This window comes from Ovis canadensis, chromosome 1, assembly GCF_042477335.2.
Source record: "Ovis canadensis isolate MfBH-ARS-UI-01 breed Bighorn chromosome 1, ARS-UI_OviCan_v2, whole genome shotgun sequence".
NCBI classification, from domain to species: domain Eukaryota; kingdom Metazoa; phylum Chordata; class Mammalia; order Artiodactyla; family Bovidae; genus Ovis; species Ovis canadensis.
Window position 1 is genome coordinate 110932036 of NC_091245.1, and position 21061 is coordinate 110953096.

The 21061-nt window shown below is 38.2% G+C and overlaps 2 protein-coding genes across 2 annotated transcripts in view; one reads left to right on the top strand and one right to left on the bottom strand.

Moving 5' to 3' along the window:
* The window catches only part of LOC138430075 (mucosal pentraxin), a 36624-nt gene extending 22070 nt beyond the window's left edge, over window positions 1-14554 (top strand). The window contains exons 2-3 of the mRNA XM_069571841.1: window positions 11160-11356; window positions 13882-14554. Of these exons, the coding sequence (XP_069427942.1) occupies window positions 11293-11356; window positions 13882-14471 (654 nt within the window). The 5' untranslated portion in view covers window positions 11160-11292 and the 3' untranslated portion in view covers window positions 14472-14554. The remainder of the gene's footprint in view (window positions 1-11159; window positions 11357-13881) is intronic.
* Window positions 14555-16796: 2242 nt separating this feature from the next.
* Window positions 16797-17729, bottom strand: LOC138430078 (olfactory receptor 10J1-like). The gene has a single exon (XM_069571876.1). The coding sequence runs from the start codon at window positions 17727-17729 to the stop codon at window positions 16797-16799; it is 933 nt and encodes a 310-aa protein (XP_069427977.1).
* Between the last annotated feature and the right edge of the window lie 3332 nt (window positions 17730-21061).

Genomic DNA, 21061 nt, shown 5'->3' on the forward strand with positions numbered 1-21061 from the left:
AGGTGGTCTGGTGTTCCCATATCCTTCAGAATTTTCCACAGTTTATTGTGATCCACCCAGTCAAAGGCTTTGGCATAGTCAATAAAGCAGAAATAGATGCTTTTCTGGAACTCTTGCTTTTTCAATGATTCAGTGGATGTTGGCAATTTGATCTCTGGTCCTCTGCCTTTTCTAAACCAGCTTGAATATCTGGAAGTTCACGATTCACATACTGCTGAAGCCTGGCTTGGAGAATTTTGAGCATTACTTTACTAGTATGTGAGATGAGTGCAATTGTGCAGTAAGCCATAGCTATGATTTAAAGCATCTATTGATGCCTGGAATAATATAGGTCGCCTGCTCAAAGCAAAGTAAAACAAAAGAAACATGGATGTCCTATAAGAAAGAAAAATGGAAGGAATAGTTCAACCCTAAGATGATGTCTAACATTTGAGAGAAAGTGATTTGAATATCTGGTATGTAAAGAAATTAAAAAGTGAACTGCTTGCTCAGAGTCTTACAGCATTAGATGAAGAGCTGGCAGTTGGCTCAAAGTCACCTCAGCTCTTGGAATGGTATTCTTTCCATGGTCCATGCTATTTCTCCATACTGTAGGTTTAATTTTGTCTTTCCCAACAGGAAACCAATCAAAGTCACACATGGATTGTGGATCACACATTTCCCCTTCCGCTAATGGTCGTTGGTTCACCCATCAGCCTGGGGAAGGTAGTCTCAATATTCACTAAACATATCCTGGTTGCCAAATGTTTGCTCGTTCACAGGGTCATCTCACAGGTTAGTCAGGGTCACCCTGTCCCTTGACATACACAAATACTTACTTAAAATGGAAACTTACCATTCCGTCTCTCGGGAACTCTAAAATCCTCATAATTTCTGCAAATTCAGCAGGATTTTTATTTTTAGGCTTGCTTCAAATTCTGATTTCTTGATTCCATTTGGTCTCCCTTACCCTTACCTCTTGTGGTTATTGTCTTTTCTTGATCCCACACCAACACAGAAGAGGAACCCAGCCCATTTCTCTAACATGCCACAACATAGCAGCCAGCTAGATAGTTGTTGGGGTAACAAAACTAATAGTAGGAGCAGATAGAGAAAGTTTCTACTGCTAGCGTCATGCTGCTAACTGTTTCATTGTTAATATCTGATAAGTTTTTAAATTCTTCCACAATCTTCATTCATTACAACCTCTCATTGTACATTTCTTTATAATCATCATCTATTCCAAATTTCTGAACCTCTCTCTACAGCTTTTCCTCTATTCTGTTTTCAGAGGTCACCAAAAATCAGGTCATTTCTATGTACAGCATTTCTATGTACAAAAGCTTCAAATCTTTGATTACTTGTCCTTCTCCAAACAATGACCTGGGATATCCAGGAAGGAAGAGAAAATGGGAGATCAACCAATGTGACACAGAGTGACCTAAAAACGGGCATTTTTCTATAGAAAAGACCTTCTGTTTCAGAGAGAAAGGGCAAGCCTCTGAAGAAAGAAATAGCCTTAATTGACATTTTTTATGCCTTTATATTTTATCTGCTATATGCCACACAATGAAGTTCTGAGAAAAGAGTCTGAGATGAGATCTTTTGTAAAGTAAAATATAAATAAATTAATTAATTAATTTAAAAATCCAATTTATTTTTTTTCCCATCAAATAAAGCAGATGGCCAGAACTTGACCTCAGTTCTCTGTACAGGCATCAACAAAGGAAGTGTTCAGGTTCTGAGTACATGAAAATGAGTGTTTATTTCAATGAGAAAAGATGGATTCATATAAGAGGCCTGTACAAACAAAGGAGAAGCTTAAGTTTCATTAGTTTTTTTTTTTTTGAGTTGGTGAGCCACTAATAGTTTATTACTTAGAATTGTCCCTCCTCATTTGGTCAACAGAAATCCTATGCATATTTATTTATTTATTTTTGGCCATGGGGGTGCATATGGGAGTTTAGTTCCACAACTATTGATCAAACCTGTCCCCCTTACATTGGAAGCACAGAGACTTAACCACTGGACTCTGAGGGATGTCCTTCATTAGCTTCTTAGTAAATCCACCTTAACGTTGTACACTCTTCCCAGTTCGTTTAGAGCTTAGCCAGGTACATAAACTTAACTATAATAGAAAGAAAACATCCCCCAAGTCAGCCTGACCCAGGCTACCCAGACTTATTATACTTCTAGGAAACTATTGCATGTGCAAACTTGATGGTCATAAGTAAACATTAAAATTAAAAATTGGCATAGTTGAAATACAACTTAATAATATTAGTGCAAGCTTCCTCCCATGCTGGCTGTCCTTTTAAAAGAATTGTTTAGTAAACAATCTTCTTGAAAAATAACAACTTAAGCAAATAGTCTTTTTCATAAAAAATATAATAATAATCAGTAATTATTAAGCTCTTATGCTGGGCATTGAGCTAAAAGCTTTTCATGTATTACTGAACTTAATCTTTACAATAACTCTTTGAAGTACCAACTGTTTTTATTTTCCAATTTACAGATAAGATTATTAAGGTTGATAGACTTTTTTATTTTTCCAAGGCACAGAGACCAGGTCCGTTCCCCAACAAAGGGATCTTTCATAGCAGAGGTCAAATGATAACCATTACATAATTTTGTCCTTTGACTAACAGGAAACTCAGCACCTCCATGAGAAACCTACTTCATCTGTAGTACTCAGAGAGAGAGACAGAGACAGACAGACAGAAAGATTTTTGCTTTGGGATTAGATACTTTTCCAATAGAGTTTGTCCAATCAAATGGGGATGTAAAGAACAAGGCCAGCTCTTTTCCAGTGCTACCCCTAAGTCTTTTCTTTCTATGGGTAACGTTTCTCAGTGTTTTGCAAACTCCTTCCTAGAATGTCAGCACCATGTGGGCAGAAACCAAATCTTGTTCTCTACTGTACGCCCAGTACTTGGAATAGTGCTCACTCAGAGAGAGAAGGGACCAGAAGGGCACTGGGAAGGACACAGTGTCACTTGTGTGGTGTTTCTGACAAAAAGGCACAACCTGAATCCAATCTTAAAGACACACCAGATAGATCTAAGCTAAGGGGCATTCTATGAAGTAACTGACCTATCCTCTTCAAAATGTCAGTGTCACTAAATACAATTAAAAAAGTGAAGAATTGTCCTGATAAGAGATACTAAAGAGACACAGCAATGACATGTGATGGGTGATCTAGGGTTTTCTTTTGTCTTATGAGATATTAATTGAATAACTGGTGAAATGTAAAAACAAAACAAATCAATAGAATATTACATCATTATTAATTTCCTGATTTCAGTAAGTGTGTGATTATAGAACATGGTGTTTCTCAAATCTTTTAAAAAATTATTGTATTCTGTCCGCCAAAAAGAAATTAAATAAAGTGATATTTAAGTTAATTTCTCCTTAATAAGAGAAATTGAAAGCTAGGAAATATGATTTTATTGGATATAGCTGAGCTTTGGAAAGCCAGAGGTCATATGTAGTATCTCTGGTTTTCTTTTTTTCCCTCTCATAGAATCAATTTTTTCCCCTTGAAGGTGACATTGCCTCTACTGAGAATAGAAAATATAAGAGAATATCCTTGTTTTTAGAAAATACACACTGAGGAATTCAGGGAACATCACATCTGTAAATGTCTTCCAGCAGTTTAAAAAAAGATGTAGATAGAAATTATATAAACATACATATATATATGAGCACACTTACGTTTGTGTGTGTGTGTGTGTGTGTGTGTATGAGTGACAGAGAAAGTATGGAGTGGGGGCTATAAAGCAAACATGGTGAAATATTAACATTTAAGAAATACAAGTGAAAAGTATATGGGGCATAAGGACCTACATGAGGACCTAGCAATGAGATCTTAAAAATAAATTTTTGCATATGCAATTCATTGATTTTCAATAAGATGATTCAAAGGGAAAATGAGAGTTTTAAGCAAATGATGTTAGGAAAATTTGATATCCACATACAACAGATCCTTACTTTACACTATATGCAAAACACAAATCAAAATAAATCGAGGACCTAAGTATAAGAGTTAAAACTATAAAACTCTTAGAAGACAGAAAAAAATCTTTGTGACATTGGATTTAGTAGTGACTTCTTGGATATGCATGAGATGCACAGGCAACAAAAGAGAAAATAGACAAATTAGGCTTTATCAAAATTTAAAACTCTGTGTATCAAAGAAAAATATAAAGAGTGAAAAGGCAACCCACATAAAGAGAAAAAAATATTTGCACAGCATGTATCTGACAGAGTATTGATATCTAGAATGTATATATGTGTGTATGTGTGTAAATATGTATATATACAAATATACATATATGTATGTATACATACACACACACATATATATGCACATATGTATAGTCTTCAAAAATGGACAAAGATTTGAATAGAAATTTCTCCAAAGAAGATAAACAATGGCCAATATAAGTACCTGAAAAGATATTCCATATCACTAGCTAGCCATCAGAAAAAGGTAAATTAAACCCACAATGAAGTACCATTTCACATCCATTAGCATGGTTAATATATAATTTTTTTTAATGAAAAATAATACATGTTGATGAGGATGTGGAGAAACTGGAGTCTTATTTATTATTGATGGAAGTGTAAAACAATAAAGCAACTGTGGAAAACAGTTTGGTGGTGCCTCAAAAAACTTAAACATAAAGTTATTATATAATCCAGAAATTTCACTCCTAAGCATATACTTAGAAAAAATGAAAACAAGGACTCAGATACTTGTACACCAATGTCCACAGCATATTCACACCAGCCAAAAGGTGGAAAAAACCCAAAATGTTCATGAAGAGATAAATGGGTAATCAAACTGTTGTATGTACATACAATGGAATATTTTTCATTTGTAAAAAGAAAAGAAATTCCGATACATGCTGCAATATGGATTGAACTTAACAACATCTTGCTAAGTGAAATAGGCCAGACAAGAAAGGACAAATATATGATTCCATTTATGTGAAGTACCTAGGATATGCAACTTTATAGAAATATAAAGTAGACTTTACCAGGGGTTGGGAGAGGGGGAAACAAAAGAATTATTGTTTAATTGGTATAGAGTTTCCATTTGGAATGATGAAAAGTTCAGAAAACATACAGTGGTGGCGATTACATGACTTCATGAAGCATTTAATACTACTGATATATACTTATTAATAGAAATGGATAAAATGGTGAATTTTATATTATGCATCTTTTACCATAATAAATTGTTTAAAGTATATGGAAATTTTTGTACTATTCCTGCAACTTTTCTGTAAATCTGAAATTATATAAAAATAAAAACTTACATGAATAAAAAGAAAACCTCAAAACCTGCCAGTTTGTGATGATGTAGTCACAATAGCTTCCAGGGCTTTAGAGATAGTGCTACTGGTAAAGAATCTGCCTGCCAATGCAGGAGATTCAAGAAATGCATGGTCAATCCTTGGGTCATGAAGCTCCCCTGGAGAAGGAAATGGCAACCTTCTCCAGTATTCTTGCTTGGAAAATCTCATGGACAGAGCAGCCTGGCAGGCTTCTGTTCATGGGACTGCAAAAAATCAGACACGAATGAGCGACTGAAAAACAACAACATCACAATAGCTGGTACATATCTTCTCTGAAAAGAGTATACAATCCTATAGGACTAATCTCAGATCTTTCCTTTAAAGAACTGACTCTATCAAATTTGTTTCTAAAAGAATCCCACTCCTGCCCCAGGACGATCTTTTCTTCCTGTCCAGTTGAGCATCTCGTTTTCACTTGGGGCTCCTTTTCTACCCAGGAGTTCTGTGGTGGCAGAAGTTTATTTCAGTTGGCACAGATGGACTGAGGCAGAAGGGTTTTCGAGGGGCTTGACAATGCCCTCTCTATGCCCGATTGACAAACCATGCTCCTCAATTTTATGTGGATGTTGAAAAACTGTATTGTCTTGAACCGGGTGCTGCAGAACAGAGGCTTTAGTAACAGGTTAGAGTGTAGAGTTTTTCTAGAATGTCAACAGGAGATAAGATGAAAATTATCCGACCAGCTTCATCACTTATGTTCACCATATGTTCTATCTCCACATAGAGCTTATTGTATTTTGGAGTTTACATAAGACTTACAAAAACATATTTTATTTATATGTGATAGAGGAATCAAAGACCTTATGAGGGTATTTTCTCCTATCTTACTTGTTTAGGTCTATCAACTCAATTCCAGGGAAATCTTTAGACAAGTTTGTTTATTGAGGGTAATGAACAAAGGCTTGTGGCCTCTATACTTCCCTTTGTCTCTCATAGCTCATAGTGATGATGTCATTACAATAGATGGTACATATGTCCTTTGAGAAGAGCATGCAATCCTATAGGACAAATCTCAGATCTATTCCTTAAAGAGACAGCATTAAAGAGAGCTCTCCTGGGCAGTTTACCCTCAAAGTCAGAGAATTTTCCACACACAGTTGGGTATGGCTGGTGATAGATAAATATGGTGTCAATCATAGTCTGTTGAATTGACTTGGCTTTCCTGAGTCTCTCTTGTAATTCCTATTTGGGTAGAAAGTAGAAAACGTGACTGATGTAAATACCACTTTTTGTGTTGCATCCTTCACAACCTCCAGTCACCTTTTCATAAGAAAAGGGCCAAATCTCCACTGGCTTAATGTCCCCACAGTTGTCATCTTAAATGCTGAGGTTAAAATCTTATGAACGTATCTCCATTTAAGATAGAGATGGGAGTTTAATAATTGTGTGCTTGTCTGTTTTTATTTTAGAGAAATATAAGGAATAAAACCTTCTTCTGGCTAGATATGACTGACAGTACACATCTATCTATAATTTACTAAATCAAAGTGTACCTTTCAAACAAAGCATATCCAGTGAGACCTTTGCTTCTCTTCCCCATAAGATGTAATAATCATAAGAAGATTCTTAAGGATACTCCTCATATAAAGATGAGACCAGCTCTTCTTTCAAAGCCAGATCGTCGTGAATGAAAATTTCAGAATATTTTTCTGTGTGACCAGTTGTTTCTCTATAGAATTTGTACTTTTGTCAGAACTCATATCTGGAGGGAAACCAGAAAAATGACTTCTATACTATAGGAGAAGAGAAATCTTTTATTTATTTATTGTTTTAGCTACAGATATTTTTATAGCACTTTAAATATCTAATCTCATAACTAATTTCATTTAATCTTCATAAAGACTCTGTGAGGTAGCATTTTTCTCGTTTCTATTTTATAAATGAGGAAACCAAAGTTCAAGAAATATTTAACTTCCTGAAAGTCACTCAATAATAAAGGGGTGGAGGATTAAGAGGTACAAACTATTAGATATAAAATAAGCTATAAGGATATGTTATACAACATGAGAAACTTAACGAATACTTTATAATAGCTATAAATGGAATATGAGCTTCTCAGGTGGCTCAGTGGGTAAAGAACTTGCCTGCAATGCAGAAGACACCAGAGATATGGGTTCAGTTCCTTGGTTGGGAAGATCCCCTGGAGGAGGGCACAGCAACCCAGTCCAGTATTCTTGCCTGGAGAATCCCATGGACAGAGAAGCCTGGCAGGCTAAAGTCCATAGGTCTCAAAGAGTCAGGCACGACCGAAGTGACAACACAGCATAAATAACCTTTCAAAATTGTAAGTCACCATATTGTACACTTGCAATTAGTATTATACATGATCTATACTTTAATTAAAAAAAGTGGGGCAGGGTGCTGAATCTTTGAAATAAAGTTACTGCTCCTTCCATGACAGTACTTCTCACATGGAAGTAACCTAAATCAGGGCCTGAAGAATAATAGTCAAGGCTGATTTCCCCACAGCATTTTCTCTTTCTGGCAAGTAGGCCCCAGACAATTTCTCATTCTCTTGAACTAAAGATAAAAGTGTCACAACCTAGCAGTCAAGCCAGCTCTCTTTTCTCTGGACATAAGGATCACTGGTGCTCAAAAAATCATTTCCCACATTTTTCTGCCACTTCTTCCTGTCTCCACTCCAACTGTCTCCCTCTATTAAAACCCCTTCAGTATCTCCCTGGTTTTTCTAAGTTGGGAGCTTCCACCCAACTGGACTCAGTACCTACTTGCCTGTACCTCCCTTCTAAGTGAATCCCAAGAGCTGGAGGACAGTCAAAGAGTGCAGCGTCCTAACAAGGGGAGACATAACACCCAGCTTCTTAGGCCCTTCTTCCAAAGACAAGCTCTTTTCTAGCTGACTAGGGTCAAGTCTAGATGATAAATGCATAGAGAAATGAAGAAAGATGTTTGTTTTCTCCTTGAACATTTCTGCCAGCGTTTTCCTGCTTTCTCCTGAGGAAGACTGAGCATGTTAGACAAAAAAACAGACTCAGTGTCTTCCTCAGGGCACAGCCTCACTGACACTGTCTGGGCTGCCAGGTCTCGGGACAAGACTGAAGATAGGGCATGGAAATAGGAAGGACTGGAAGCTCATCAGAAAACGGACATGGTTCATGATGTAGGTCACCTCTGGCCTTTTTCCTTTATTTTTAATTTTTTTTGGCCATGCTACGAGGAATGTGGGATCTTGCGGGACCAGAGATGGAACCTGTGCACCCTGCAGTGAAAGTCCAGAGTCTTAACTACTGGACCACCAGAGAAGTCCCTTGACTTTGTCCCTTTACAAAAGGAACCTGCTGAAGACTTCCCAGTGGAAGTCAGTGGAGCAGGTCTGGTAGTTAGCTATGATCTGAAGTGCTTGTTCATGACTCAACCACCCTGAGAATTCATCACTGCAAGGGACATGGTGATTTTGACCATTATGTCATTTCACACTCTTTTTTTCCCATCAGTCATATATCTGTTTAACTTGTATGTTTAAGTCATCATAGGTTAAATTTATGGGTTGTAAGGAATATTCATATTGAAATATAGCACATAAATAAGAACTATAAAAATGATCACTCAAAATTCACCTGATACTTTATCTTTAAAAACAAAAAATAACATCTGTGAAAATTTTAAATTTACAAAAGAGCCAAATTATAAAATTTTATAACAAATACTATACATACCATATTTTTGCCATGCCATATTTGTCATAATTGTTTCCTATCTCTTTTTTTAAGATAGTAACATTTATGAATACAATCTGAAACTCCCTTCACTCTTTCCCGTTCCTTACTTCTTGCTTCTGCAGAGGTAACCACACTGAGAATGTGTGTATTTTTCCTTTGCATGTTTATGTATTGTACCTGTCTGCACTAATTAATTATAAACATATGGTATTATTTTAAATTTATGTATTTTTGAAATTTATCCATACTGATTGACAAAAAGATTCTAATGTTATAAATATTCTTCAGCACAGCACATCAAGATGTCATTAGCACTTAATTAAGCCCTTGGAAGGTAAACACAGTTGGCCCTTCATGTCTACAGGTTCTATCCATGGATTCAACTAACTGCAGTTCAATAATATTTACAAAAAAAAATTCCAGAAAGTTCCAAGAAGCAAACCTTAAATTCACCATGGTTATTCACCATGCATCAACTATTTGCATAGAATTTACATTGCATTAGGCATTGTAAGTAATCTGGAGATGATTCATAGTATACATGAGGATGTGTGCCTATTATATGCAAATATTGTACCATTTTATACACAGAAATTGAGCATCCATGAATTTTAATATGGAGGATATCCCCCACAGATACTGATGGAGGACTGTACTTAGAATCTAGCAATAATAGTTTTATATTTCTTAAATTGTGTGTGTATTTAGGCTCTAAACACAGGGATCAGAAATACAAATAAAAATCATCAAAGATATTTTCATATATTTCTGATATAGCAAAAAGTAGTTCAACTTTGAACTTCATTTTAATATGTTTATTTCTATCCCCAAATGAAATGAGGTACACAAAATGTCACTTTGAATCTGTCCACAAATTGTGTTCTTGCTTTCATAGTTAAAATTAATTCAATAATGTGAAGCACTTATTAAATGTGGATAAGCCAAATTTGTCTTTTTAGACATGTGGCACAAATATTATAAAAGGCTTTAATAAAATTAACTTGCAGTGTAACTTTAATGGTAATATATTGATCTAAAGTAATGTATTTTATGAAAAATGACATTTATTTTGTTATATAAACATACTATGAAAGATAATTTTTTAAATTCCTTAGGGAATTCTTGATTTTTTTATATATAACTGTGAATATAGTTTGAGAGTTAAAGAAGAGTAGGAGAAATCAAGACTGATTTAAACCAACCTAAAATTATACAAAAAAGAAAAGGATTTTAAAATTCTTTAATTCCCATCGCACCATTTCTGACTCATATAATATTATTGTCCAACTAGCTGACTTGCTCTTAATTACCCAGCTGAGACCAAAAAATCCCAAAGCCCAAATCGACAACATGCATACTCATGAATTAATGATTGTTTATTGTTTTAAAAACTGAGTTTTGAGGTGGTTTGTTGCACAGCTTAATTAGGTAAAAATAAATTGTCACAACTAATACAGTGTCTTTTGTTGTTTGCAACCAAGAGCCTTAGATAATTTCCTTTAGTTCTTCTCATCAGCCTGGGAACACCTAAATTAGTTCATTCTGATGAACTGGCTTGTTCCCAGTATCTAAGCACTATTCTTTGCCCTTTCAAGATGGGCTCAGTTTATCCACCCACACAGACACTCTCTTTGAGCTTATTTTCCAGTTGATGTCCAGATTCCAGGTGAAGGCCGTTATCTTAACACCCATAACCTAGGAGCTCCTTTACAGACAACTTGGCAGCTTCATTATCAAGATCACAAGGGGTAGATCCCCACTACCCTGAAGCTCACAGCCACCTAAATCAGTAAATATCCATTTCTCGGTGGTGATACCCCAGTCTCTAAACAATGCAGGAGACCTGTGTTCACTCTCTGGGTTGGGAAGATCCCCTGGAGAAGGGAATGGCTACCCACTCTAGTCCACTGGGGTCCCAAAAGAGTTGGACATGTGACTGAAGTGACTAACACTTTCACACTTTTAGGAGGGCATAGAGCCTCTTTTTCTTGTGGGAAGACATGAACAGCACAGCTCAGCAGGAAAAAGAACAGTAAAAAGAGAAAGGAAAGACTCAACAACTGAAACAATAGACCAAAAAGTAAACAAATTTGTTTCTAAATCATATCCTGCTTCAGTTAATATTTACCATCTACAGCTTCACCTTCTGTTGCGAGAGCAAAGGCAGTGCCTCTAAAAGCACAATATAAGAAGCCAAAGAGTGGGCATCTCTCCATTGGTATGACCACTGCTGTTCCTCCCACTACTCCTGAAGACCCAAGGAGCACAGAATGGAGAAGCTTCTTCTGGGTGTCCTGCTCCTCGCCTTTCTCCCAGAGGGTATGACACAGAAAGGTAGGTCTTCAGTTTTGTCTGGATAAAGTTTTCTCCAAGTCTCAGGGGAACTGAAGTACAGCACATTTTGTTGCCGTTGCTGCTGTTTTGAGGAACAGGTGAATGAAGGATGGTATAAGTTTTTTGCAGTGTTGCAAGTGATTTGCAGTATTGCAAATCACTTTAAAACATAGCAGCTTAAAACAACAAACATTTATTGGTCTCATACCTTCTGCAGGTTAAGAATCAGGGAATAGCTCAGCTAGGTGATTCTGACTCTAGGTTTCTCATGAGTTGCAGTCAGTCAAGCAGAGACATCCTCTCATCTGAAGACTTGGCTTGGGGAGGATCTGCTTCCTAGCTCACTCACATGGTTATCGTCAGGAGTCAGCCCTTACGGGCTGTTGGGTTGAGGGTCTCAGTTCTTCACTGGCTGTGGCTTGAGGCTGCCCTTAGTTCCTTGCCGCCTGGACCTTTCTATCAGGCAGCCTATAACATAGCAACTAGCTTCTCCAACAGTGAGAAATCTAACAGAAAGTGTGCAGCACAAAATGGTAGTCTTTCTTTAAAAACTAAAAATAGAACTACCATATGATCCAGCAATCCCATTCCTGGGCATATATCCAGAGAAAACTATAATTAGAAAAGATACACACACCCCAGTGTTTATTGCAGTGCTGTTTACAATAGCCAAGACATGGAAGCAACCTAAATGTCCTAGGAACCTAGATGAATGGATAGAGAAGATGTGGTGTATATATATATATGAGTTGCAGTCAGTATATATATATATATATATGTGTGTGTATATATATGAACCATTACTCAGCCATTAAAAACATGAAATAATCCTGCTTGCAGCAACATGGATGAGCCTAGAGATTGTCATACTGAGTGAAGTAAGTCAGACAGAGAAAGAGAAATATCATATGAAGTTTCTTATATGCATAATCTAAAAAGAAATGATACAAATTAACTTATTTACAAAACAGAAAGACTCATAGAAAACAAACTCATGGTTACTAAAGGGGAAATGAGTCGGGGGAGGGATAAATAAGAGTTTGGGATTAACATGTAGACACTATTACATATAAAATAAATAATCAATAAGGACATACCATATAGAATAGGGAACTCTATTCAATATTGTATAATAACCTATACAGGAAAAGTGTCTAAAAAAGAATGGTATGTATATGTGTACCTCTACATACATATATATGTATATATATGTATACACATACACTTAGCTGTATACCTGAAACTGTATACCTGTATAACACAACATTATAAATCAACTATACTCCAATATAAAATAAAAATCAAATTTAAAAGATTTAAAAAGAAATAAAATTTGGAAGCAGCTTGAAAAAAGCACAGTCTTTTCATAATCTAATCTTCTGTCACTTGTCTCGGTTCTGCTGTATTCTATTCTTTAGTAGCAAGTTAGCCTACAATCAAGAAGAGGAGAACTATTTCAGACATATTTTTAAAACCACCCCAGATGCTTATGACTCAGGATATGCCTGGCATAAGGAAGCCCTGGGACTAGAGAAAGAATAGCTGGCTATGCTTATTACATGGGAACACCATTACCTCTCACCTGAGAAAACAAGAATGGCTATGCAAACCTTATATTAGAAAAAGAGGATATTGCAGGGGTTAGGGTGGTCATTCTCTGATCCTTCTCTATCTTTTAGTCTGGGCCACATGAGAAGAAATACAAAATTTTAGAACAATCTTGAACTTTGCTTAGAGAACCAGTTTCTCCCAAACTAATTGAATTGCTGCTTTTGTGAAATTGCTGAAGTCTAATCCTCAGTTTCTTCACCTATGAAATGTGTATAAGAATAACATCAAACTAGCAAAGAGTTGTTTATGATGATTGAGTGAGATAAGTTTAAGGGAAAAATTTATGATGCAGAAGTGCTACCAAAAAAGCTTGGTTTTTATTAGCATTTAAAGAGCATTAATGTTCTGGCACCCTTTTTTCCCCTCCCTTTCTGTTATATCCATTAAGCACAACCCCACCTTCTCACATTTGAGACACTTCTCTATTGTATCACTATCAGTGAAAAGTTATTCACAACACCACTCTCTGGCTAACTATGCTATTTTACTCCAGGTTTGTATACTGACAAGGTCAGACATCATGCATTGGGTGATATTTAGATCACTGACATCTCAGAAGATGATCAGCATTGGGAGAGGACAGGATGCTACAAACTTTAACGTTTGCACTCCAGGAGCCAGCTGTGTTTCGTTTTCTGTGGCTGGTGTTTGTGTTCTACCTAGATGAAACCTGCAAAGCAGATGACAGTGGGGGTTGCTAGAGGACATCTTTAATTCTTCTTTCTATCAGAACAACTGTAACAAAACCTGCCTTTTAACACATTTTGCTTATACAAATAATGCACTTATAGGCACCTTGTGAATGCTGAATATACTCTATCAAGAAGCAATCCATGATCTGCAGTGAGAGCGAATCAAACAAGAGAACGGCAGACTTTTTGTCATACTGCTTTTTTTTTTTTTCTCCTCCACAGACTTGAGAGGGAAGGCGTTTATTTTCCCTGAACAGTCAGACACAGCCTACGTGACCCTGATCCCCAGGGTGAGGAAGCCGCTGAGGAGTTTTACTCTGTGCCTGAAAGCCTTCACAGACCTCACTCGCCCCTACAGCCTCTTCTCCTACAGCACTAAGTCTAGAGACAATGAGCTGCTTCTCTTTGTCAGCAAAGTGGGAGAGTACGAGCTGTACATCGGGAACACTAAGGTCACTTTCAAGGTCCCCCAACCCCGTTATGGCCCGGTCCATCTCTGTGTCAGCTGGGAGTCTGTCTCTGGGATTGCTGAACTCTGGGTGAACAGCAGGCCCGTGGGGAGGAAGGGCTTGAGGAGAGGGTACACTTTGAGAAAAGATGCAAGAATCATCTTGGGACAGGAGCAGGATTCATTTGGGGGAAACTTTGATGCCAAACAATCCTTTGTTGGGGAGATCTGGGATGTGTCCTTGTGGGATCATGTGGTCTCCTTAAGGAACCTGTGCTCCACCTGTTACACCAGCAACATCTTGAACTGGAAGGCCCTGATTTATCAAGCTAAGGGCTATGTGGTGGTGAAGCCCAAGTTGTAGGCTTAAGCCTCCCTTCAGACATGACTTGTGTTTGATAATAATCATCCACATAGTCTCTTTGAAATTAAATACGTTGATTTCAATTTTTCTGGCTCTGTTAAGATGGTGTAAACTACATTAAAGGCACAAGGGTCAGGTAAACCTTTAGTATAGTGTTTGTTGTTGCAAACATTACAACATTTTCTGCAGTGTCAAGCTATAGGAACTCCAGGGAACACATGGCTTTCAGTATGCGTGTCAATCTTCTAGAGCGCTGGACAGTTCTGGGAGGTCTCACGGTGGTTCTGAGTGCAAAAAGTTCATCAGTTTATAAAAATGATGTGACCACTGGGAGGGGCCTTTCAGGAACGGGTTGCTCTCATGAGCAGGACTGCTGAAGAGACAATCTCAAATCGGGCTGTCTCAGAAGCAAGGCTGTGAGTGTTTCCCTTGAACCTAGCCCAGAAAGGATTCAGAGGTGTTCTCAGGGAACATGAACGAAGGCAAGGATTAATTGCCTTGAAGACCCCTCTTCTCATTCACTCTCTTGCAGGTAGTTGCTCTGGGGAGGCAAAGCTTTTATTCTTTCAGGTAATGTCCCACGAACATGAAGACTTCTCTTCTTGGCTCTGGTACCGTTAGGGATTCCCAAGTCCTTTGACAGGCACTTTCAGTACATCCACGATAGGGACACTTTGACTGCCCTCAAGAAAAAGAGAGATGGTGGGTGGATGACATGGATTAATTTTTTTTTCCTTTTAATATCAGCCCTTTACGGACTGGAAGACACTGGCAATAACAACAAGACTCCCAGATTCTTGTTTAGACAAGTGTTTGATCTCAGAGTTTGAATGAGGTACCCAGCAGTTCACAGAAAACAAGTTCATCAGTGTAGAAATGAATAGGGCAAAGGCAAGACCCAGGTATCACCCTGGGCTCCACGTAGAGATGAATGAAAATCATGGACTAATTTCCAGATTTAAGACAGCCAGAATTAGGTGGTATTAATAAATTTAATTTCTTTTTATTTCTCCTTTGGCTGTACCACACAGTTTGCAGGATGTTGCTTCCGCAACCAGAGATCAAACCCAGGTTCCTGGCAGCAGAATCGTGAAGTCCTAACCAACCGACCATCAGGGAAGTCCCTTATCAAATTTAATTTCAAAACAGATCTTCAGATATCCCTACACTTGTGAATACAACATAGCATACGTGTTACTCTCAGAGAAAGCATGCGTAACTCCAGTGAAATTCAGCTGCTGGGTGTGACGTTACTTTTTTGTTTTTGTTTATTTTCTGAAAAATTTTTTTTCTCCCCACGAAAGTCTGGGTCAGACCTAGAGAATATGTTTTGGTCAAGATAATGCTAAGGTCCTTAGTGAACCCTTTTATTTTTTTAATTAATTTATTTTAATTGGAGGTTAATTACTTCACAATATTGTGGTGGGTTTTGCCAGACATTGACATGTCAGCCATGGGTGTACATGTGTCCCCCTGTCCCAACCCCCCTCCCACCTCCTTCCCCATCGCATCAGTCTATGACCCTCTGGTCATCCCAGGGCACCAGTGTTGAGTGCCCTGTTTCACGCATCAAACTTGGACTGGTCATCTATTTCGTATATGGTAATATACATGTTTCAATGCTCTTCTCTCAAATCATCCCACCCCTGGCTTCTCCCAAAGGGTCCAAAAGTCTGTTCTTTATGTCTTGTCTTGCACATAGGGTCATCATTACCATCTTTTGTTACTTTGTATTAACATATAAATACACAAAACTAGTCCCAATGTGAGCTTCAACAAAATTGAGGGGAAAATGTCATGGGTCTCCAAGGTAGGCTGATAATATTTCTTCTGGAATGTTACTCTTCCACTGTCAAAAGAAAAAGTGATGATGAGTAAGAAAGGTGGTTTTGACAGTGCTTTCAACACATCCTGTTCACTGATCACACTCTCTCTAAGGCTTTAGAGCTCAATATCTACTTGACATTTTAGTTGATCTTTCAACCCATTGCTTCAAACTGGTGTTACACAGCCCACTTTTCTGCCATTAACAAACTGCAAATAATCAGCCACCCTCTTGCTTATTATTCCCTACCAGCTTTCCACCTGGTGAGCAGCCCCTGACCATGTCCCTGGTGGTAACCTCTCAGATGAACAGAGAGTATAGGAGAATGATGTTAAAAACAAAACTCAAGTCAGAGAAACTCTTAATTCTTTAATTCAGGCTTGTCACCAAATTGTGCAACTCTGTCTAGGTAAAGGAAGAATGATAGGATCAATTTTTTTGGTGTGTGATTGCAAAAATACCCAGAATATGACAGGCTATATATCAAACTACCAAAGATTCTAAGCAAGAGTTTTTTTGCCAATAGCACAGCAAAGGGCATCCTTGACCTCTTTGTTCCTTAGAGTGTACACCACAGGATTAAGGAGAGGAGTGAAAACTGTGTAAGTCACTGAAATCAGCTGGTCCTGATCCCTCATGTTCTCTGACTTGGGCTTGAGGTAGGCGATAGAGGCGCAGCCATAATGGACAATGACCACCGTGAGATGGGAGGCACAGGTTGCAAAAGCCTTCTTCCGGCCCTCAGCAGAAGCAATCTTGAGGATGGTGGAGATGATGGGGATATACGAGATGAAGACCAAAACCATGGGCACCACAATGACGAGTGAGCTGACAAGGAAATTAATTATGTCGTGTATAGTGGTGTTGGCACAGGAGAGTTTCATAACCGGGCGGATATCACAGAAATAATGGGCCACCTTTCTGTAACAAAAGGACAGCCTGAACACAGAGGAAATCTGAATTGTGGCCACAAACAACCCAATGCTGCCGGCCCCCCATACCAGCTGGGCACACACCCTCTTGTTCATGATGATCATGTACCTCAAGGGGTTGCAGATGGCCACATAGCGGTCATATCCCATCGCTGTGAGCAGAAAGCAGTTGTTGATGGCCAAAGTGATAAAAAAGAACATCTGGGTGGCACAGCCAGCCAAGGAGATGGGTTGGCTCAGACCTGCGAGACTGGACAGCATCCGAGGTACAATGACCAGTGTGTACAAAGTCTCTGAAGTGGAAAGCACGGTAAGGAAGAAGTACATGGGGGTGTGAAGGTGTCGATCAATGCTGATAATTGTCACAATGATGACATTGCCAGACAAGGTCAAAAGGTACAAGGTAAGGAAAACCACAAAGAGGGTGAGCTTGTGTTCATGAAAACTGGTAAAACCCTGGAAAATAAATTCCCTCACCCCTGTGTGGTTCTCTGTCTTCATTGATAAATTCCAGGAGACTTAGGACAAGCAGTCAGGACACATCAGTGCCCAGCGCTCTGAGCAGGAGAACACAAAGGCAAGGAAATAATTAGGATCTGCTGCTGATGGATGCCTGGTTAATGGGATCTGCTGTTCACCTAAAAGATAGAAAAACACAATCAGGAAACAATTTCACATATGGAGAATTATACAAAAGAATGAATGGAGATGGGATGAGATAGAAGGAAGAAAGGCTGGGTCAAATGTGGAAAAGATTTCCTGGTGTGTTAGAAACAGATGTTCGGAAAAATGGAGGCTGGAGAAATAGGGAATGTGTAGTTAAATTTGGAAGGATTTTCTTTGGATTACAGTTTCAGGTTTTTGGTTTTTTTTTTTTTAACTTAAAATAAATGTTCTAACTTTGCCCACAACTCTTCCTCTGTTGTTTAAGGCACAATTTTATCATGTTCTCAAGTATCTTCCCTGTTAAGTTGCCAAACAAGACAACGCTATCTGCTCCAACAAGACATAAGTGTTTGCTTTCTCCCTGTCCCACTTGTTTGCATCTTTCATGAACCCTTTTCACAAATCATTCAGCAGCTTCCAATCTGATGGCCCCCGACCCGACCCCGACGCCCACCATATACACGTTTTTGTTAACAAGCCACTTTGCTTTCTTTATTTTCCCAGACTCCTCTTGCCCAGCAAGTCTTCTCAGAACTAAATACGACCTATAGAGCCAAGCTGTCTACAGTGTAGTTCAGTTGCTCAGTGCTGCAATGTAACCGGTTCTCATGGACAGTGTGTGTTTCTGTGTGTTTTCTGCCTTTCATTTGGATTTGGATTTTCACAAGCAGTTTGACTCACTACTAGACTCTGAATTCTCTTTTCTGATGCCTTCAGAATTATAAACAGTTTTCTTAGGGAAACCAGTTTGTACAACTATTTCCTACTGGGGAGTCACTAGGGATGAGAAAGTTTTCATTAATAAAAATGTTTAATAATAATAATATCAATAATAATAGTCCCTTATGTCACTTTTTAGTTTATAGAGAATTTTTACTAATATTATTTAACAGCATAGCAATCTCATATGTTATATAAGAATTATCTCCATTTTGCAGGTGGGGAAGCTAAAAACACATAGGATTAGGTGATTCAGTGACAATTATTACCTCCTTAGATCCACACTTTTTTTAAAGCCAGTGTAATTTGTTCTGCACCATAAGTGCCTGAGAAACATCAAGATTACAAAACAGATGAAGAAGAAGATACTTTTGTTTTGCTTTTATTAAAAATAATTAATGCATTTTCCTCACTCTTAGAATGAGATTATATTAGGAAAAACTTGGAAAAGCTGAAAAACTATGTGAAAACTAGAAAAATTTGGAAGTGTCTAAACAAGAGTCCGAAATGCAGTACTTGGAAGCAACCTCAAAAACAACAGAATGATCTCTGTTCGTTTCCAAGGCAAACCATTCAACATCACAGTAATCCAAGTCTATGCTTCAACCAATAACGCTGAAGAAGCTGAAGTTGAACGGTTCAATGAAGACCTACAAGACCTTTTAGAACTAACACCAACAAAAGATGTCCTTTTCATTCTAGGGGACTTGAATGCAAAAGTAGGAAGTCAAGAAACACTTGGAGTAACAGGTAAATTAGGCCTTGGAATGCGGAATGAAGCAGGGCAAAGACTAATAGAGTTTTGCCAAGAAAATGCACTGGTCATAGCAATCACCCTCTTCCAACAACACAAGAGAAGACTCTACACATGGACATCACCACATGGTCAACACCGAAATCAGATTGATTATATTCTTTGCAGCTAAAGATGGAGGAGCTCTATACAGACAACAAAAACAAGACCAGGAGCTGACTGTGGCTCAGATCATGAACTCCTTATTGCCAAATTCAGACTCAAATTGAAGAAAGTAGGGAAAACCGCTACACCATTCAGCTATGACCTAAATGAAATCCCTTATGATTATACAGTGGAAGTGGGAAATAGATTTAAGGGCCTAGATCTGATAGATAGAGTGCCTGACGAACTATGGACGGAAGTTCATGACATTGTACAGGAGACAGGGATCAAGACCATCCCCATGGAAAAGAAATACAAAAAAGCAAAATGGCTGTCTGGGGTGGCCTTACAAATAGCTGTGAAAAAAAGAGAAGCGAAAGCAAAGGAGAAAAGGAAAGATATAAGCATCTGAATGCAGAGTTCCAAAGAATAGCAAAAAGAGATAAGAAAGCCTTCCTCAGTGATCAATGCAAAGAAATAGAGGGAAAGAACAGAGTGGGAAAGACTAGAGATCTCTTCAAGAAAATTAGAGATACCAAGGGAACATTTCATGCAAAGATGGGCTCAATAAAGGACAGAAATAGTATGGACCTAACAGAAGCAGAAGATATTAAGAAAAGGTGGAAAGAATACACAGAAGAACTGTACAAAAAAAGATCTTCACGACCAGATAATCATGATGGTGTGATCACTCACCTAGAGCCAGACATCCTGGAATGTGAAGTCAAGTGGGCCTTAGAAACCATCACTACAAACAAAGCTAGTGGAGGTGATGGAATTCCAGTTGAGCTATTTCAAATCCTGAAAAATGATGCTGTGAAAGTGATGCATTTCAATATGCCAGCAAATATGGAAAACTCAGCAGTGGCCACAGGACTGGAAAAGGTTAGTTTTCATTCCAATCCCAAAGAAAGGCAATGCCAAAGAATGCTCAAACTACTGCACAATTGCACTCATCTCACACACTAGAAAAGTAATGCTCAAAATCCTCCAAACCAGGTTTCAGCAATACATGAACCGTAAACTTCCAGATGTTCAAGCTGGTTTTAGAAAAAGCACAGGAACCAGAGATCAAATTGCCAACATATGCTGGATCATCAAAAAAAGCAAGAGAGTTCCAGAAAAACATCTATTTCTGCTTTATTGACTATGCCAAAGCCTTTGACTGTGTGGATCACAATAAACTGTGGAAAATTCTGAAAGTGGTGGGACTACCAGACCACCTGACCAGCCTCTTAAGAAACCTATATGCAGGCCAGGAAGCAACAGTTAGAACTGGACATGGAACAACAGACTGGTTCCAAATAGGAAAAGGAGTACATCAAGGCTGTATATTGTCACCCTGCTTATTTAACTTCTATGCAGAGTACATCATGAGAAACGCTGGGCTAGAAGAAAGACAAGCTGGAATCAAGATTACTGGGAGAAATCTCAATAACCTCAGATATGCAGATGACACCACCCTTATGGCAGAAAGTGAAGAGGAACTAAAAAGCCTCTTGATGAAAGTGAAAGTGGAGAGTGAAAAAGTTGGCTTAAATCTCAACAT